A 21,129-nucleotide genomic window follows, 5' to 3' on the forward strand; every position below is an offset into this window, starting at 1 on the left:
TTTTTGATTGCTCTCATTACAAAAATTGCGCACAGTAATGAATACAAATACAGTCACTAAACACCAACTACGTAAGATATTAGGATTAATTACAGGATATAAACAAACTAAACAAACACTTGCACAATATGGGTAAAACAGACAGACCCATGTGAAGAACGTGCATGGAAAAGGAGGAAACAACAAAACAGATTCATCTAGACTATAAACAGTAGGAGTATACAGGAGTAAAAATATCTAGGGACTCCGTGCACATTAAAGGGGGCAGTTAGCAACCTGAAAACATTGCTAGGTTTCGTGCAGGAGCTGGGCGTGGTTAGAGTAGCGCTACCTCGATTCACGCAAAATAGGCACAATGGTTGTCGACTTGCGGAAAATGTCCAGAAGCACGAAGTACAGTCACGTATATATATCTTGTATCATCTAAAAAATACCCTTACATTTTCCGCAACCAATTGACTTACAGGCCAACTCGAACCTACACAGATATCAGAATAACATCTCTGATGTCATTCAGTTATCGTGGATTTCGGTCGTACTTGTCGGTACATGTATTGACGCGGGCGAGACGCACGATAACTATCATTCTGTGATTTTTGACACTTTACGGTTACGCAGCGGCTTACGTGAGCGAATAACTCGCGAACGCGAAACGGCGCGGCGTGGCGTTGCGGCCCACGGCATTCGTGTTCGCAAGTTTCGCAACGAGATCGCCCTATGTCGGACACTTCCATAGGTATCATATCAATGGATTGATTCACCCGCGCCGCGCCGCGCTATATTCGCTCACGTAAGTCGCTGAGCACGTAAGCGTTACCTACTGATTTAACAGAAAGAATAGGCAGAAGTGCAATGCAATTTAGTGGTAGGTACCATCAAAATGGTCTGATGATGATAGTAACCGAAGGTGGCAATACGAATTTATTAAGTATTAACTCTGTACGCCTACGAGTAGAACAGGGTTCGGCAACCGCGGTTCGCTGAGAGTTCTTAGACCATTGAAAACAACACTTGTGGCTCTTTGAACTATAATTATATTATTACTCCTTTTTACTGCGTTTGACTCTTTTTCTCTAAAAAGTTTGCCAACCCGGAGGTCTAGAAGATATGAAAATCTTTAATGAAAACAACTTGATTTACCCATGTACAACTTTTATTTTCCATTTATAGACTTTTGTCTTGATGGTAAAGGGATAATCTGTTTGAAATAACTTGTTACGTACTCATCCTATTTTGTCTTAGTTTTAGAGCTGTTGGTTTGTTTATATAAGGCCCTGTCACAGGCTCTTGTGTTATAGTGACATTAGTTCTTCCAGGCTTTTCAGTGTCATCATCTTCCTCAGATTCTTCTTCTGATTCATCCTCTTCTGTTGTAGTTTCAACTGTAGTTTTTATTTCCTCAGTTTTGGCATCAACTGTAGTTTCCGTTTGCTCTGTTTTGCTTGTATCTGTAGTTTTAGCTTTATCTGTAGTTTTGATTTTATCTGTAGTTTTTGTTGCCTCTGTTTGGGGTTTGACTGTAGTTTTAGTAGCCGGTTTGCGAGCAGGATTTATGTAAACCAATTTTTCTTCTGATTTGTCGATTTCGTGGAGAATTTTATTTATATCTTCGAGCTCTTTAAAACTCAAGTCTTCTATGGAAATACTGTCTCTTCCTTTCCAGAGACCTATAAAATCATTAAACTTATTAAGTATCCTAGTAGTAATAGGTATGTGCCAAAACTATGTGCTGCTACAAACAAATTGACTGCTTTGGTGCAAAGCGAAAAATAAAATACCTGGTCTTTATAGTGATAAAGACCAGGTATTTTATGAAACGCGAAAGTTACTCTTTGTTTGATCTTCTTTTCACTTGTCCATTAAAGCGATTGTATGAAACTTGAAACTTGTTTGTGTCAACATTTAACCATTGCTGGACCTGTCTGTTCATTTTATTTAAAGCGACTTCCGGTCGTGGGACTGAAACCTCCGAGGTCAAAGCTGTGGAAATAGCTATCAATTTAATACATCTTTAAATCTAAATTAATAAACAACACCTGTTTCTCGTCCGTAATACTTCGACGTGTCTATACAGGAATATATATAATATAACCTCAACGTGTGTGTCTGTCTGTTTTTCAAAGGTCTATTTTCCCGCGGGCACAAACATTCGCAGACGTACTACGTTAAGCTGGAGAGACGAAGTGCATACAGACCTTAACCGTTGGTATGCTTATGAGTACATCTGCTCCAAGTATATTCAACCAAATTCAATTTAAACATAAAGATGTCATGGTTTCTAAATAAATGCCAAATTTTTGACAGGCGCATACGAAAGGTTATTAGTTAGGGAAAGTCTGTTTGCACTTCGTCCCAGCGCCGTCGATTGGACAGAAACGGTTTTGGACAGAGAAGCGTGGCGGTCTTTTTTGTCAGAGGCCAAGATGTACTTCGCGAAGCTTCGGGTCGTTATGCCACAGCAGGAGTAGTATTAGTATTTTCCCGCGGGCAGATATACAAGTGCAACTAGTACCTAAAGTATTATACCTCTTTCCCGTCCATAGTACTTCGTCTTTCCTATACAGTAGTGTGAACAGTGGTACTCATTTTCAAACATGTTCTCGGTGGGGCAGCCGCGCCAAAACTCGATCTCGCACCTCGATCCGTACTTGTAGTATGCGAATACAGGGGTTGGAGGGACCCCGCAGTCGCTCTTGTTTAGGGGAGAGAGGCAGTATTCGTCTGGCACTGGGGAAATTCAATACTGATCTGTATGATTGAAATACGAAATACCCAAATCACTAGAAATGTAGATACTTATGTATTTGATGAGTTCCCTTGATTTCTTCAGAATCTCATCATGAGAATCTAGACGACCATCAAATGAATAACTAAACAAATAGAAAACTGAAAATACTAATAAGTAGTTTTAATACTAAGGCACATTGAAATTACTTCGTCCCAAATAGTTAATATCTGCTATAGCAGAGACCACATGGTGGCCCGAAATACGTAGATCTTTTTACTGCGGCATATTATTGAAAATTTTAACAAACTTTGCTTTTGTACCTATATCAAAGTGAAGGAGAATATTTTGAACATTTTGATTCCAATTTTAATTTCATTTTTGTAAAGACATTTAAGTAAAAACATTCCTAAAAAAAATTGTCACCTATTTTTCTTAGGCAGTTGCCTAAGTCAACACCTACCAAGAGACCTTTCGATGTATATTGTAGTTTATGATGAGATTTCATTACAATTAAGTACTTACCTAGTTTAACATATTTAAAATAAACAATTAGTACAAAAAGTTGGAAATAGGAAAACTCCAGTTTCATCTTGGCTCGGGTAACAGAGCTAACGTCCTAACTTTAATACGGAATTAAGAAAGTTAATTGGCCATAGTCATTCAAAATAGACCATTAAATTAACTATTAAAGTTACATAAAACACAAATACAATTTACATAAAACACAATTTTGAGAATTAATGACATTTCATTAATTTTCTTTCAGCCGCAATTTACATACAAGGTGTTACAAAAATAGTGGGATCCGTTTAAGCGCATATTAGGTATCGTGTTCTGATTACGAAAAAGTAAGATAATTTAATTCGACGTGAAAAAAAAAATTTGTTTCTTTGGGGCAGATCGTAGTCGGCCAACCCTCAATACAAAGGCTAAAAATTTTTCGCCTAAAAATTTATTTTCTTCTATTTTTTACATTCAGAACACAGTACCGCATGCCTCTAAAGGGATCCCCACTATTTTTTTTATATCTCATACCATTAATACAAGTCTCATATTTCTTATAATCATATATGTCTCGTTTTTCATTTGGGGTTCCGTAGTCAAGTCCGTCCGCGGCTTTGGTCTGTGATCGTGAGTGCTAGAAATCTGCAATTTGATATGGATATATTAATGAATAATGTTGACAAAGTCGTAAAATATCTCCCATGTATCTCCCCTACTAGTTAAGTGGGGCTGATTTTTCGCTTTATGGTGTACGGACGGTGTACGTTTTCATTAGATAGGTTTTTTAAAATAAATAATTAGGGATTTTCAAAAACTATTTTTTGATAAAGTAAATATTTTCGGAAATAAAAGCTCCTGACAAATCTCCGCCTCCAATCAAATTCTGGAACCATGTGCACTATAAAACATATAAGTACTTAGTCGTGGAATTAAAACCTAAGCCTAAGCTGTGCCTAAGCGAAGTAACTTCTTTTTGCTTGTTATGTACAGGCAAAAAGAAGTTACTTCGCTATAGTAATAGCCCATGTTTAAGGCAGTTTATTGTGACGGATGGGTAACTAACTAAGGAACACTGCACTGACATGCTCTTGGCCGGTTTTATTTGAGTCTCAAATACTAAAAAAGCAGCCAAGTGCGAGTCGGACTCGCGCATGAAGGGTTCCGTACCATTTATGACGTATTAAAAAAAATTTACTTACTAGATCTCGTTCAACATTTTACCACTTTGGACACACATTTTTTCACTTTGGAAGTGTCTCTCGCGCAAACTATTCTTTTTAGAAAAAAATTATATTAGAAACCTCAATATCATTTTTGAAGACCTATCTATAGATACCCCACACGTATGGGTTTGACGAAAAAATATTTTTTTTTTAATTTTATGCCGTATTAAAAAAAACTACTCACTAGATCTCGTTCAAACCAATTTTCGTTGGAAGTTTGCATCGTAATGTATATCATATATTTTTTTTAGATTTTTAATTCTGTTATTTTAGAAGTTACAGGGGGGGGGACACACTTTTTTTCACTTTGGAAGGTTCTCTCGCGCAAACTATTCAGCTTAGAGAAAAATAATATTAGAAACATTAATATCATTTTTGAAGACCTATCCATAGATACCCCACATGTATGGGTATGATGAAAATTTTTTTTTTTTTTAAATTTCATGACGTATTAAAAAAAAACTACTTACTAGATCTCGTTGAAACCAATTTTCGGTGGAAGTTTGCATGGTAATGTATATCATATATTTTTTTTAGATTTTTCATTCCGTTATTTTAGAAGTTACAGGGGGGGGGACACACTTTTTTTCACTTTGGAAGTGTCTCTCGCGCAAACTATTCAGTTTAGAAAAAAATGATATTAGAAACCTAAATATCATTTTTGAAGACCTATCCTTAGATACCCCACACGTATGGGTTTGATGAAAATTTTTTTTTTTTTTTAATTTTTATGACGTATTAAAAAAAAACTACTTACTAGATCTCGTTCGAACCAATTTTCGGTGGAAGTTTGCATGGCAATGTATATCATATATTTTTTTTAGATTTTTCATTCTGTTATTTTAGAAGTTACGGGGGGGGGGACACACTTTTTACCACTTTGGAAGTGTCTCTCGCGCAAACTATTCAGTTTAGAAAAAAATGATATTAGAAACCTCAATATCATTTTTAAAGACCTATCCATAGATACCCCACACGTATGGGTTTGATGAAAAAAGATTTTTTGAGTTTCAGTTCTAAGTATGGGGAACCCCCAAAATTTGTTGTTTTTTTTCTATTTTTGTGTAAACATCATAATGCGGTTCATAGAATACATCTACTTACCAAGTTTGAACAGTATAGCTTTTATAGTTTCGGAAAAAAGTGGCTGTGACAGAATCGGACAGACAGACGGACATGACGAATCTATAAGGGTTCCGTTTTTTGCCATTTGGCTACGGAACCCTAAAAAGTATATGCCGCCTGAAAGGGTGTAGCGAGAAAATTATCTTAACGTTGCGATTTCTACAGGAGTTTAGCATAGTATAAACTGTATATGACCCAAATGTGTTGAAAATGTATTTATTTTTTTGCCCGTATGATACACCCGGATTTCAAATAGAAGGATACATTTATAGTTTTACCTTAGATCATATTGACTCACTGGTATTGACTAGAAAATTTTCTACCTATAAAATACTTAACTTTGAAATACTAAAGTAACAGATGGTTTATGCTAAAACTCATGTATTTAATTGCAATGTTTAGATTATTGGTTTCTCATTGTTTAAAGTAGATTTAGTCCTCTTAAATTGCTGTGCCCTTGCAGGGCGTCACATGTACTTCTACACTTTCTGTTCCATCTTATGTGATTTGTGATATGCAATAAAGATTTGACTTTGACTTTGACTTTGACTTAGATCTACAGACTACAGTTGGCAATAAAACGTTGTATCAAAATGGTTTATTTTTGAAAAACAACTTGTTTATTTTCCCATTTCATCAAGATCGATTTCATCAACTGTTAATTTGTAGACTTTTGACTTGATGTTAAAGAAAGTGTCTGGTTGAATTATTTTTATTTCGTTTAAATTTTAGAATTTCTCCTTTGATTACATAAGTTCCTGTAACAGGTTCTTGAGTCAAAAATACTAGTGTGGTTTCGTCAAGCTCGCCATATTCTTCCGCTGTTTCATCCATATCTTCTTTACTGGCTTCAACTAAAGTTATTTCATCCATATTTTCTTCACTGGCTTCAACTGTAGTTATTTCATCCATATTTTCTTCACTGGCTTCAACGGTAGTTCCTTTATCTGTGTCTTCAATGACTTTAACTGTAGTTTTATTTGGTATCTTAGGTCGTTTCTTAAGCGATAACATTTCTTTTGATTCAATTGTGATATCTATTTTGTTTACAATGCGCTGTATTTCTTCCAGTTCGTTAAAACTCAAATGTTCTATGGAAATTCTGACTTTCCTTTTCCAGGATCCTGTAACAATATTCTGATTTTAAGTGTCAATTATCACAGCAATAAATAAATAGGTATAGGAAAGTCTGATGCTTGAAAACTTACTTTGAGGAAAGCTAGACTAATAAAGTATTTATCCTTGGCTTTCCTTGGATTACACGGGCCTATAAATCCCGGTCTTTTGATGGGCTTGCGTGGGGATATAAATCTAACATGTAGAGGCCATAAAGTGTCTATTAATATTGTTATAAATGCCAAACTAACTCTGTGTCTAGGATTATTTGCAAACAGTCTACTAATTTGATGACACTTATGATTATTTAGCTTTGTACCAAAATTAGACCATCGTGGTGTCTATCTCTATTGAATCCCACGCAAGAGGAGCGCCGCTAGAGCTAGTAAAGTATGCAATGTATAATATACGACACTTTACTGAATATAAACAAGTTTACCCAAAAAATCCGGAACAAAGTAAAAGATGTAAGTAGGTATATGTACAAAGACGAACTTATCCCTAAATAAAAAATATCTTTTCCAGCTAACCTTTAAGAAAATGAGAAAATAACCAACACTAAAAAGTGAAAGACAGTTCAAGGATTAACTATATAAATAAGAGACCTCGTTCCCGTCCATAATACTTCGTCTTCCCTATACAGTAGTGGGAGCAGTGGTATTCGTTTTCGAACATATTATCTGTTGGACACCCGCGCCAGGTCTCGATCTCGCACCTCGAGCCGTACTTGAAGTATGAGAATACGGGGGTCGGGGGTGTCCCGCAGTCGCTCCGGTTTAGGGGGGAGAGGCAGTATTCGTCGGGTACTGGAAACAGATCAAACAAAACAGTTCATCCGAAGTAGGTGGTTTATTGAGGTTGGTAAACAAAAACATGACAGAATACTTATAAAATCTGAGAAAAATCTCAACACTGCGATCTACAAATCAGCGTGGAAGGAACAGTGCCATCTAGTGGGTCATTGGTACAATTATAACTTTGCTATACAAGTTGTATACTTAGTCACGATGATTTTTACGATTAAAATTCACGTTGGAAAGGTAAGATTTCCTTATAAGATTTATACTAAAGCGCCAGATGAGATTAAAGACTTACCATTCATCAAATTCAAAAAGGCTTTAAAAAAATGGCTTGTAGATAAATGTTTTTATAGCATAAATGAATTTCTAGACTATAAGTAGCTCAATAAGTATATGTCAATTGTACATTATGCATGCCTGTAAGGTAGTTTTAGTGATACCATCAATGTACATACTTTGTATATATATATTCATAAAAACTGTACCTAAAACTGTGCATAATAAATATTTCATTTCATTTCATAAGGTCATGTGGAGTAAGAAAAACATAGTTTATTTTGCTCGGGGCAAGAGACACACAATATGATGATACCCTAGAAATATTTTAGTTATTTCAATGTTTCTCTTACCCCTTACCCCGTCTCGCTTTAAATAGTTATTGACACGGAAATCAAGCGAGACTTATGAAATTTATGCTCATGACTGATTACCTAATGTCTGATAATGTGTCTAAGTACAAATTTTAATATTCATAATCATAATAAACAAATCACAATGAACATTATGGTTATATTAATACAATTACTTACCTAATTTAACATATTTCAAAAAAACAATTATTAAAATAAGTCGAAAACAGGAAAATTCCAGTTTCATTGTGCCTCAGGTAATAAAACCCGGTGCTAATCAAAATCCTTACTTTACTACTAATGAAGAAAGTTAAGTGGCTATTAAAAATGAACCATGAAATTGACTTTTAAAGTTAAATCAGTTCATAAAATGCAAAGTTTTAAGAACACTGGCGTAATTACTATCGAAGAAGAGTGCCATATTGTAATGCTAACTATAAGTAATATTTTTGCAATGTTATAAAGAATTTTTGGTTGTTCTGTTTTTGAAATACTTTATGAAAGTTATAAAAAAAAATGTATGAATCCATTTAAGGACATTTTCGATATCATATTCTCAATTGTCAAAAGTATAGAATTCTAAATCAATCACTATTTTACAAGATAGAATTTGGAACAGTGTGATAAGGGAAAAGTGTGGACTGAACGAAGATTTAGTGACAAAAATTGAGAAAGGTTGTTGAGATGGTTTGGACACGTGGAAAGAATGAGTGAAAGAAGGTTAACAAAGAGAGTGTATAAGGGAGAGGTAGAAGAGGGAGCTGGAAGGGGTAGACCTCGGCGGATTTTATCTAATCAAATCGGAGAAATCCAGAAGAAAGGCCAGGTCAAGAGCACCCTAAATCGACGAGCGTGTATGAGGAATGTCATGGTGGAGGAGGTATGCCAGGATCGCAGCAAGCGGAAATCCGTGGTCTCTGCCTACCCCTCCGGGAAATAGGTGTGATTATGTGTATGTATGTATAGAATTCTATAGAGGTATAAAACATAACTTTTAGGGATAAGTTCGCCTTTGTACATAACATTTGTTTTTCTTGTTTAATTTTGTCTGTTTTATGTTAACCTGTTTATGTGCAATGAAGTGACATACATACATACAAAACACATACTACATACTAGTATTACATACATTATTAGTATTTTATGGGTGTTTTTTTAGATTTCATACGACACATATTTCTGAAAGAGGGATCCCATATCAATTCGTACAAAACGGTAATTTATCGCCTAAAATAATTGCGCAGAATTTCCGTTAATTTGTGCTGTAAATAAGCATATCGAAACAGTGTAGTAAAAGAAACCTAAAAGATAAAATATTGTCCCATGATGGAAGTGGTCGGTGCTAAATTGCTATTAAAATTGATTATATCCATTCTTTATGTATCCATTGTTGATTCAGGTGAGAATATAGACACGGTGTAATAGGGCAGGAATTAAATCTTCTTCTTCTTTTTGATACTACGAGTATGTTAACAGAGATCGTGTCATTCACCGTGTCATTGCCTTGACTCTTATTGTCATGTTATTAAAGGTTAGATTTGACAAATCTGCGTTTGTCAAATATCAAAGGGGTCACTAAATCCCATTTTTTTCTGAATGTATTAATGTCCCACATAAAAAGCCTTTTTAGCAACAACGTCCTAGGTTATGTAGCATTTTCGCATGTTGGCAGAAGACACAAGGCTACTTAACTACAAAAATTCATTTTTGTTACAAGCTTTTATCGCTGACTATTCTTTTTTTAGACAGGCAACTAACGAACTAACTCTAAAAACCCCAAACACAATTAGATTGCGTTGTTTTATCACAGAATTCCTATGGCCACCTCCTGTGTCCATCATCAGATCAGCTCGATGGTCCCATAATTGCATTGTCACCCGACTTACATATGCATGCAAAATTTCAGCTCAATCAGAAACTGGGAAGTGGATCAAATTTAACTTGCAAGATTTCATTACAGACCGACTGACAACGGGTCAGGTGAAACTAAATAAAAGCTTATAATTATAAAATGTGCTAACTTCTGTGTTGTGTCTTTGTTTATCTCCGAGTAGCTCATGATAATTGTGTCAAAGAACAAAGCCAGCTATAATATAAATTTTAAATAGATATATTTCAAAGAAACAGTTCCAGTCGCATTTGCGTTCTTAAAGGACAGTATAGAAGACTACAATGAAAATGGTAACAGTTCAGTTAACAGCCATATATACCATATTATTCAGTTAAATGCTTTCATATTAGCTTCCGCATTTTTAGACCTCTCGTCTATGTAATATGATAAGGATCCTGACCAAATTATCAAACTTTTAGTGTTTTCTTTAGAACTATTTTTTCTGCTGTATATATCCAGGTAATTTGAGCCCACGATTTTTGACCACCACGTATAGGTATACGAAAGGTTAATGTCCCGATACATTTTAGTGCCTTCCAAATGCCAGACTCCTCTCAATAGCAGCGACTGCGGGCTGTCCTCTACCGTCGTATACACCTACTACAGCCCCAGTTCTATCTGCTACCCGGACTTATGGCGGGGGTGTCCGACCAGCAACAAATTTGACAACGAGGACCTGTGCTTCAAATCCTGTGTTATGGATTATGAAGTAACTGAGCCTATACCGAAATCAGAAATGGATGCTATCGCTAGTAAAGTGCAGGGACTGCCGGGTAAGTATTAATGCGAAATTGGGGTTATAAAATCAAATTTAAAATCATTTATTATCAGGCCACTAAGGCTATTTATTTAACAGAAGTAACAGATTATTAACTTATATAAACGGGACTTAATCGCGTATTAAGTTTTAAATTTACCTCCGACGTTTCGAAGACGGCGTTGCCCCCTGTGGTCTTGGAGAAGACTGACTAAAGTTGACATCAACATCTAGCCGCGCGAGTTTTAGAACAACATACAGAAGTAACAGACTAAATTACATATAATCTTAAAATAAAATAAAAATCCTTTTGGCGACTCAACAGTTCTTTGCTGCGTTACCTGTTCTGGTGCAGGAATAATTGACCGAGCGTTAGCGAAGGTCTCCATTTCTTCCATATGTCCGGATATCATTACAGGTCGCATTTCATAATGGATACTCGTCAAATTTTGTAAGCAGGTTCGATAGTTACTTAAGAAAAATGTTGTTTTGTTTTCAGCAAAATTTTAAAAATAGCGGAAATTTTGTTCAAAACAGAATTAATATATTTTAATCAGGTGTCAACAGTGCAACCTCGAAATTACAATTTAGACTGCATAAAACTGTCGGACTTGACAAACATCTCTAACGCCAGGTTTCAAATAAAAACACAACGTTTACTTATGTTTATGTAGTCATAGTCAACAATTAACCCTTTTGCGTTCTTTTAACTCTTTCAGCAGCAGTAAAAACCAACACGGAAATTCAGTCGGTAAAAAGCAACCTATGTGATGTCCCCCTAAACACCAGTCGTTGCACTAAGCAGATGAAGTTAGTATACACTTTCAGTGATGAAATAAAATCCTGCGTTCCGGCCTTATGGGCAGGATGTCCTACTGGAAACATGTTTCCTGATATCTCGTCATGTCAACATCACTGTCAAGAAAAAAAGCATAATAACTTGGAACAAACAGATAAAACCAACGTATTAGAAGCTTCGAATGTTCTAAAGAAGTTGATTAAAACAATTGATGCACTGAATAAAGAAAATAATGTGGAACGAAAGGAAAAATCCAGGGTACAACAAGCTTCGAATGTTCTTCAGCAGGTGATTAAGGAATCGAATGCATCGAATGAAGAAAATAAACTGGTACAAAAGGAAAAATCCAAGATGCAAGTATTTTCGATTGATCTTAAGGATTTGATGAAAAAAACTAATGCAGTTGCACCGAATGAAGAAAATAAAATTGAACAAAATTATAAAACCACAGTACAAGAAGCTTCAAATGTTCTTCAGCAGGTGAATAAGAAATCTAATGCACCGAATGAAGAAAATGAACTGGTACAAAAGGAAAAATCAAAGATGCAAGAATTTTCGATTGGTCTTAAGGATTTGATGAAGAAAAGTAATGCACCGAATGAAGAAAATAAAATTGAACAAAATGATAAATCTAAGGTACAAGAAGCTTCTAATATTCGAATGAAGTTGATTGAGAATTGTAATGCGCCGAATAAAGAAAATGAACTGGAAGAAAAGGCTAAATTCAAGATACAAAAAGTTTCAAATGTTTATAAGAAGCTGATCGAGAAAATGGAAGCATTGAAAAAGGGAAATTCCATTGATTTGGACGCAAAAGCTTACTTTATATATAAACTTATTAAAGCCAATATTAAATTGGAGGAACGCTCTGCAGATAGATACATAGATTTGATGTTACTTGACGAATATGTAATTTAGAAAAAAAACTTAAACGCAGGGCTCATCTCACGTCAAATGAAAAATGCACACATAAGTAAAATGTTATAGTGTTATTTTTATTTATTTATGTATGATACAATACAATACAAATATGAAAAGAACATAATGACATACAAATTAAACACACAACTTAGACTATGGTAGACAACGGGCAACGGGGGACACTTAAAGAATAGGTAGGTACATCAATACGTGTGCCAGTGTAAATTGTACAAGCTTTTATTTTGCCCTGCAGTGGTATCATGGTCGCATATTTATCAGCTGTCATGTCATGCGTCACTTTCGCACTTACATAATTATTAGAACGCAACAGGCATGGTGACAAAAGATATAGAGCCGAGCCACTGATGTTAGCATGTATGTATGTAAGTTAGTGTATGTCAAATCTTAGAAGCTAAATTTGACCCACTTCCCGATTTCCGATTGAGCTGAAAATTTGCATACCTACATATGTAAGTCGGGTGAAAATGCAATATTATGTACCATCGAGCTGATTTGATGATGGAAGAGGTAGTCACAGGAACTCTGTGATTAAACAACGCTCATGTTTGGGGTTGCTAGATTGTCGTGATGAGTATTATTTAAATTACAATTTATGCTACAATGGCACTAGGTACTTGGATATTCATATTCATTTATTAGTATTAAGCATACATACTCGTACCTATACAAGTAACAGAAATAGTTTGGATCGTGTTCGGAAAAAGTAGAAGAAAACTTTTTGCCGTGAAATTTTTTTTGCCTTTGCAAGGAGGGTTGGCCGACTTGGGCGACCTAACCCATAGATTTTTTTTCTTGTTAAAATATTTTTTCTTCTAATTTTCCCAATAAGAACATTATACCAAATACTTATGCCCTTAAACGAATCCCCACTATTTTTGTGACACCTTGTAGATACAGAAACTATGGAATTAACTATCGCCAGCAATCCTTTAAGAAAAGAGCGTATTTCCATCTTAAAGGTCGACAAAGCACTTAGAACCCCTCTGGTGTTGCAGGTGTTTATTTTTTTATTTTATTTAATATACAGTACATATATAATATTAGCACTAACAGATAAACCTTACATGCTAACACTCAGATTACATTTAGGTAGGTATATTTACTTCTTAACTTATAATAGCAATATACAATACAGGTGTCCGTGGGCCATGGTCCAAGTGTGGACATGGACACCTCGACCATGGCTAATTGCTTACCATCAGACGATCCACTCGTTTACATCCTAAATCATACAAAAACCACTAGCCTGATTTTGTAAAAATGCGTTTGAATCGTTTAACCATTGTACCGACTTGAACATTTCTTTTTAGGATTCTGTACCGTACCAAAAAGTTACAAAAGGAATCTTATAGTGCGACTCTGTCCGTCCTTCCCCCGTCATTCCTACCGGCCTACCGGCGTCATTCCAAGGATAAGATAGAGGAAGCCCTCTAAATTCCTATAATAAATTCAAATTCAAACTCAAAAAACCGTCCGTCCGTCGGTCTGTCAGACAAATATCTCGAGAACCACTTAAGTTATCGATTTTAACGACAATTGGAATAGTTATGAACAACATTAACCCAGACACAATTAAAGTTTTTTTTTTTATAACTATGGGAAATGCTCCATATGAAGAGGGGGCAAAATTTCAAAGACTAATAGTGATTGAAATAGCTCAAATTGGTTATTCCAAAACAATTTTTTATTATGTAATGGAAAAAAATCATTAGTAAAGGTACTTCTGATCATTCTGTTTATATGTCATGTTATCTTTCGTGGCATCACCGAATGGGTCCTACGGAAGACCAGCGCTGGCTTCATATGCTGAGTTGGGTCCATTTCGTCGTGATGCGCACTTATTGCTCTGTTCTTCTGTTTTTGTTGCCTGTACATGTTTGTGATTGGCACGAATAAATTTATTTTTTCTTTATCTTATTTTTACCTTTATAGTTACACGAGATAATTCAAAATTTGAACGGAGCCCTTGGTGTACGAGAAAAACGAACTCGCACTTGGCCGGTTTTTTTACTTGTTCCAGTAAGTATGCGCGTATTCATAATATTATTATTTTTATTACCTAACAGTTTAGGAAGATATAATCCCAGTTTATATTTATGTAGAAGCACAAAGACCCCAAAGACGTCAACGAATGCTCGCGGCTGCAGCCCAAAATCAACCTTCGTGAATTGCAACAAGGCTCACAACGGCGCGCCCCATGTTTTAAGCGTGGCGTTCAAAGGGTTAAACTTGAAACACTTACAATAGACCCGCAATCCGATAAACTTTATCCGATTAAAGATAATATTGATACCAATCGTAATTGACACCATAATGGCGGCGCGGTCGACATATTTACTTCTTTTGGTTATCATTTCATCGTTACGATTTCATTTTTTAAATACAGTAATTTGAGATATTTATGGGTTTTGATAGGTAGTAACTGGTTCGCAATAATAGGGTATAATCTCATGTAAGTTACATAGCTTTGGAACGCACGTTTTAAAAAAAGAACGAATATCAAAATTACTACGGGTAATCGAACATTTTTATTACATTTCTTCAACTTGCCGCCTGTTACCTGATAAATCAACCGATTTTGTTAGGTATATTATATTTAATACGTTAATATTGTCAATAAGTACTCCTGCGGTGGCAACATGATGGTTCCATTTTTATCACTTGTCACTATGCCCGTCACACACATTAAGCCCGCGCTTACATACTTGTTAGAACGTGACAGGCATGGTGACAAATGATAAAGAGCCGACCATCTTAGCCCTACTGCTAAGTTGTACCTACTACTTTGTACACACTGCGTATCGTGTAATAACATAAAAGTAGGATTTAAACAGAGTTTGGAAATCCCATTAAAGCGTTCATTATGCCTAATAATGCAGTTAATGGTATATAATTTTAGCTACCGATGGGATGGGATTAAAAAAATGTTTTACCGTAATGTAAGTACATGGTACAATATGTAGCTAATAATTTTAATTCGATAATGTACATAATACCGAACATAACCTTTTGCCCTTTTTTTCGTAAGCAGAATCATTACGACTATTGAACGCCAAGGTTTGAAGTCACCACCTTGCAAATTGAGGTTATTTCCATTTCCAGGGATCCGTAGTCAACTAGGAACCCTTATAGTTTCGCCTTGTCCGTCCGTCTGTCCATTGCTCAGCTTTGCTCCGTGATCGTTGGTGCTAGAAAGCTGCAATTTGGCATGAATACATAAATTATGCATGTCGACAGAATGGTAAAATAAAAACTATTTTTTTTAAAGAACCTCTTATACTAAATGTTTTTATTTTTATTTATTTGTCTCTCTAATCCAGTTGTGTGGGTGGAGTATCGTTGGATAGGTCTTTCAAAAGGAAGAAAGGTCTCCAGCAACATTTTACAGTGTGGGGTTCTTCAAAAGAGGAGTGTACAGGTTTTTAAAGGGTCGGCAACGCACATGTAACTCCTCTGGAGTCTGGAGTTGCGGGCGACCATAGGCTACGGTTACTGCTTACCATCAGGCGGCCTGTATGCTTGTTTGCCGCAGACGTGGTATTAAAAAAACTTATTGTAAGTAAAAAGTTTCAGAGCAATCTAGCTAGCCGTTTTAAAATTAGAGTGTAACTATCTTTGTATGGAGAACCGAGCTTGCTGGGGACCCTTAAATACCCTACTAAGCATATCCTTAGGTTACTTCTAACTATTTACATCTATTATTCAATGGCATTGCAGACTTATTAACTGCTTTAAGACAAAAGGACTTACAATTATTCTTAGCCCCAATGCTCTTAAGCTCTTTTGGCATTAGCACAGTAATTTAGGCCCCCTTGAAAAGGGTTTAAATGTCAAGGTCACCCGACCTCTTTTATAGGGGTGCTTTAATGCTCCCATAAGAAATAGGAATTTAGCTCCAAAAACACTACAGCCACCCAATTTTAGAGCGGGCGTAAATAGTAAATATGTATAGGTAACTTGTAAGTAAAATAATAATTATTATTTATAACTAAAGTATAAAAAAATAATTGCGTAAGGAAAAGAAAGTTGAATAATGCAAAAAACATGCATCGGCCGGGAATCGAACCCGGGCCGCCCGCGTGGCAGGCGAGCATTCTACCACTGAACCACCGATGCTGATGTTTGATTAAGTGAAATTTTTGTTCAGATCATTAACACAAGTGTAAACTAAAGAAAAATTGTAATGACAATGTTAGCTAAGTATAAAGTTCATTGTTCCCAAATACTCGTAAGTATCCATTATGAAATATTATGTATCCAGCTGTGTTAAGAATGTTATGAAATAGTACTGTACTCTAGAATAAGATATGGTATTCTTTCATATTAGGAGACTATGTTGATTTGATTATTAACTCAAGTGTGAATTAGAATTTAGATCACAAAGGGCATTGGCTTAAGAACATCAAATAAAACGACGTAAATACCTATCATGGTAACTACTGGAAGTAATAAATTCACCTTTATTAGGTACATCTACTCTTCACTCAAATTAATACAATAGTAAATTGTAGAAAAATCTTAATAAAAACTAGAATTCCAAAATACTACTTAAAGTGAAATAAGCCAAGTTTGCAAATTACGTCGCAAATTAGGTAGTTTGTTTAGTTGTAGAGGTCACCGATAGATGGCGCGGAACTCAAACCTAGATGGCGCTTTGCGAGCAGCTGATCGACCGCGCACCTGACGGACAAGTGTGCGGGTCTGTTATTTCCATCGCCGAAAGCATCGCCGTAAAAACCAATAAAAACGTGGCCTTCGTGTCCGTAACAAGAATAAACTATAGCAGATTACAGTATACTGGATTGTTGGAGACGTTTAGTCAGCAATCGAAAAAGGATCGGGCACTCGAGCCTCTCGCTCAGCAGAGGACGGCTATCAACATAACTCAGTTGCAATTTCGCCATACTAACCAACAGACGCGTATTCCAATCAAAGGCTATCCAGTCTGTTTGTTTATAAATCGAACAATGGTCTTGAATCGTATGATAAACAAAACAATAAACGTTATCTAACGTTTGATCTATGATGTGTTTTAAGGTTTAGTGACAGATTTTAGGATATATAATAAATTATATGTATGATTTTTATCGATTATAAAGATGTTCGAAATGTAGAACGAAGCTGTCACTGTGTCTAGGTCAGTTGAAATGCGTTGACAAGTATTGTCTATCTTATCAAACGGTGCAATTATTAATTCTTGTGATTCAATGTCAATAGCAGAAAATAGTAGTCAATGATTTATGATTATCAATTTAGAATTGATAACAGTTCGTATTAGACCGCTATTGTAAGTGTTTTTGTAGTTTTAGAAATCTTGTGAATACGTATGTAGCTCATAATTACCTTATATTAGTGTTGTTTTGTGAAGCCCGGGTTTCTAGAAGTGTGTGAAAGTGTTTTGTTTTCTTTGTGAGACCTATTGTTAACGGATAATTGCTTGTCGTCGAAAATCAGCAAAATGTTTGGAGTTTTCATGAAACGATGGAAACCAAAAAGGTAAGTGTTTTGTAATCACTTTAGTCTTCTCAACGAATTCTTATAGGGATTTATCCCTATTTATGTTTGTATGGGAGTGTTATGTTATGATAATTTTCTTCATTGATATTAGCCTCTTGACCCCTAAATTTGACCTGAGGTCCGAGGTTTATGATTATGATGCTCTGTTATGATGTACGTAGGAACGTTATTTTAATTTAATATGAATGGCTATCAATTACAGCTGCCTACTTTTAATTAAATTTCGGGGAAACACGTATAATATATGAGTAATTAATTACGAATTCTGACAGAAACATTACAGTCTCATTAAGTTAATGAAAAACGAAGAAGTTATTTTGTCGTTTTTGTGGACAATGCTTTAGCATGATCACATCAGTGTACTTTATATTTGCATATTGTTTGCTCTACCCTTGACATGGTCTGCCTGGAGTCCCTTGTAGTTTGTGTAACAGAAGTAGTTAGCAAACAACTGCATATGAGTACCACATTGAAATAGTATATGTGTCTGCCTTAGTTTTTCTTCTTTAAAAACTTCACGTGAACAATATGTCAAAATGTTTGTGTTTTTCTTGATACTTCCTATGCGCGAGAAAATTAACAGCAAAATGTCTACACGTGTTTGGAAGGTATTTTTTCCTATTTATAGATCTAAACCTAAATAGACAGCTTCCATTTTCAGTTAGGCATGTTTACTGTGTCCCGCACTTCCCGCAGTGATTGATAACAAAGGAACGATTATATATATAACGATTCAGACATATTAACCCCCTTATTCATAAACGTGTACTAAAGTTACAATGCCGCTAATAATCGTTTGTCCCTTTCCGACGTATTGGTATGATGGAAAGGGACAAACGATGATTAGCGGCATCGTAACTTTAGGTCACGTTTAATAAGGGGGTTAATGTATATGTTAGCTTACCTTTATATTAAACGTGATTTTACATGATGTAAACACGTAACGTTACAGGACGTGCACGGTAACAGTTTACAATTCATTAATTAATTATTGAAAACTTCGGTTACTAATAAATGCTACTAATTAATTAACCTCAAACACGAATATTTCACTACAAAACATTTTAGGCACACTACAGCTTTACAGTCCAGTTAGCTATAGTGTTATAAAACACGTGTACAATTGTGATGTGCTAACTCACTAAAAGTTTATGCTAATTAGAGCACGTCAGCTAATTTGTATGGTGTCAGGTACATGACAACCGAAAACATTGCGATGCAAATAAACAACGACGAGCCAGGTGTCATATTTCTTGTTACGTAGGTGGCATAAAATTTGCTACTAGGCGTTTTCGGTACGCATGTTCTGCTGAAAAGGTATTTAAAATATTATTAATCGTTTCTTGACGTTTCTTGTAAACACCATATTAACTCATGTAATTTATATATATAAGTATATTTACACTGAATGTATATGTATGCCTAGTGTAAATATATAGACTGTCAAACAATTTTGTCAGTAGAAAAATTCGCGAAATTCGAATTTTCTATGGGATGATAACCATTCGCGTCTATTTTTTTTTAATACATTTGCCGCTTATTTCTACTGACAGCAATGGCTTGACAGACTATAATAGGAAACCATTATCTGTATGTTTGATCATGTATTTAAGTATATTTAAGATACATGATTATTCATTTTAGAAACAAATTATCTTTTCATTCTATTTTTAACTTCTACCATCATCAAATATATGTAAATGTCTACACAAGTTTAACCAGCCGGCACTAAACATCCCATTTAGTTACTATATCACAATTCCCATCGCTCAAACGTATAATTCATCATTCGGCAACCAAAGTAACCAATCAAAACCGTAGCAGCCCTACAAATTATTTAAAAAGTAAAAAACGCTAGGGTGACCACACAGCGTGAAGCCCTGCAAGGCCGTAAGCATTACAAATAGAGGGCCAATTTCCAATTAAAGGCGCTGCATGTGGTCCGCCAGAGGGCAGTACTGGGGAATAGATTGGATCGAAGGGTTGAGATATCTGATTCAGTCATTTTAATTATTAGATATGTATAGGTGTATTTTTAAATGTTTTATCTGTTTGATATCTGGTGCTACTGTTGGTGTTGAGTAAAAAAAAAACATACAACCGAATTGAGAACCTCCTCCTTTTGAAATCTAGAAAGTCGGTTAAACATAGTCTCGATTGGTAATGCCACAGATCATATGTAATGCTGAATGTCGAGATAAAACTTTGACATTGTTGACTAGAGTTTTATTTCAAGAAATCAAGACGTTATTTATCTTTTTTGTAAATTAACGCCTTGCTTTCATTATTTTTATCAATCTTGTAATTTGATAACATCAAATCACAAGACTCGCATATTAATTGTACTCACAGTAACTTTAAGTTCAACCTTTTTCATTACTTTTTTATTCGTCAATTAAGAAACGCGTGACCGTAAAAACTAGCCAAGTTCAAAAACAAAAACCTCCAGCTGTTTTATCACCAAATTAATAACTAGCAATCACACCAAGTAACTTTAAATACCAAATCAAACAGAACCGCGGGCCACACGTAGTTTAATCGCCTCATCATAGCAGTTATAACTATGTTTTTTGTGATTTTTACGTTTAAAGCAGCGGAAATGAGCGGCGATACGCGTTTTCGATTGTGGTGATTAGGCTTGTCCGTGATAATTTTAATTTTCGGCATTATTAAAAATAGAAATAAGCTACATATGGACGGAAGAATAAGTCACACTCAAATATAAACCACAAAAAATACATCTGCTTAATTTTTTTGTCAGTCATTCACTGTGTCGTTGTGATTGCTTGGTAATGACTAAACTCCGTAGTAGATACCTATATGTAGTCATTTTGAGTAGGTAAAGTGTAAGATAAACCCAGGTAATGTAATATAATGAGGTACGGTACACTGAACGTACAATACAAATACATACATTTTGCGTGAAATAATGCACGATTTAAGAGGTCCACCCGCCAACCTAACGTCAGGTTGGCGTAGGACCTTGTTTTGAGCCTAGCTCGTTTTAGGGATAGATATTCTGATTTCTATTAACAATTTACAGAGCTACACTGAAGGTACAATATAACTGCATACTTTTAGTGCAGTATAATGCAAGA

General features: G+C 35.3%; 4 protein-coding genes and 1 non-coding gene across 6 annotated transcripts in view; 2 read left to right on the forward strand and 3 right to left on the reverse strand.

Moving 5' to 3' along the window:
- Positions 1–1,135: 1,135 nt before the first annotated feature.
- LOC133521130 (uncharacterized) lies at positions 1,136–3,437 on the reverse strand. The gene is made up of 3 exons (XM_061855913.1): positions 3,251–3,437; positions 2,527–2,727; positions 1,136–1,667 (listed from the first exon to the last, which is right to left on the reverse strand). The coding sequence occupies exons 1-3, from the start codon at positions 3,315–3,317 to the stop codon at positions 1,216–1,218; spliced, it is 720 nt and encodes a 239-aa protein (XP_061711897.1). The 5' UTR covers positions 3,318–3,437; the 3' UTR covers positions 1,136–1,215.
- A 2,722-nt stretch (positions 3,438–6,159) lies between these two features.
- Positions 6,160–20,189, reverse strand: LOC133521133 (uncharacterized). 2 transcript variants are annotated; one of them, XM_061855914.1, is made up of 3 exons: positions 8,306–8,497; positions 7,302–7,502; positions 6,160–6,704 (listed from the first exon to the last, which is right to left on the reverse strand). In XM_061855914.1, exons 1-3 carry the CDS (start codon positions 8,370–8,372, stop codon positions 6,265–6,267), a joined length of 708 nt encoding a protein of 235 aa, XP_061711898.1. In that variant the 5' UTR covers positions 8,373–8,497; the 3' UTR covers positions 6,160–6,264. The 2 variants fall into 2 exon arrangements, 1 of the variants encoding a protein (XP_061711898.1); XR_009799864.1 differs by lacking the exon at positions 8,306–8,497 and adding an exon at positions 18,936–20,189 and having other exon boundaries at positions 6,160–7,502.
- On the forward strand, positions 8,728–12,553 carry LOC133521115 (uncharacterized protein PF3D7_1120600-like). The gene is made up of 3 exons (XM_061855881.1): positions 8,728–9,524; positions 10,547–10,789; positions 11,499–12,553. Exons 1-3 carry the CDS (start codon positions 9,449–9,451, stop codon positions 12,488–12,490), a joined length of 1,311 nt encoding a protein of 436 aa, XP_061711865.1. The 5' UTR covers positions 8,728–9,448; the 3' UTR covers positions 12,491–12,553.
- On the reverse strand, positions 16,560–16,630 carry Trnag-gcc (transfer RNA glycine (anticodon GCC)). Its single transcript has one exon. It is a non-coding gene; the product is annotated as a tRNA-Gly (tRNA).
- Positions 17,070–21,129, forward strand: part of LOC133521123 (uncharacterized) — a 614,754-nt gene continuing 610,694 nt past the window's right edge. The window contains exon 1 of the mRNA XM_061855897.1: positions 17,070–18,010. Within this exon, the coding sequence (XP_061711881.1) occupies positions 17,973–18,010 (38 nt within the window). The 5' untranslated portion in view covers positions 17,070–17,972. The remainder of the gene's footprint in view (positions 18,011–21,129) is intronic.

The sequence above is a fragment of the Cydia pomonella genome, chromosome 9 (assembly GCF_033807575.1).
Source record: "Cydia pomonella isolate Wapato2018A chromosome 9, ilCydPomo1, whole genome shotgun sequence".
Taxonomy (NCBI): Eukaryota; Metazoa; Arthropoda; class Insecta; order Lepidoptera; family Tortricidae; genus Cydia; species Cydia pomonella.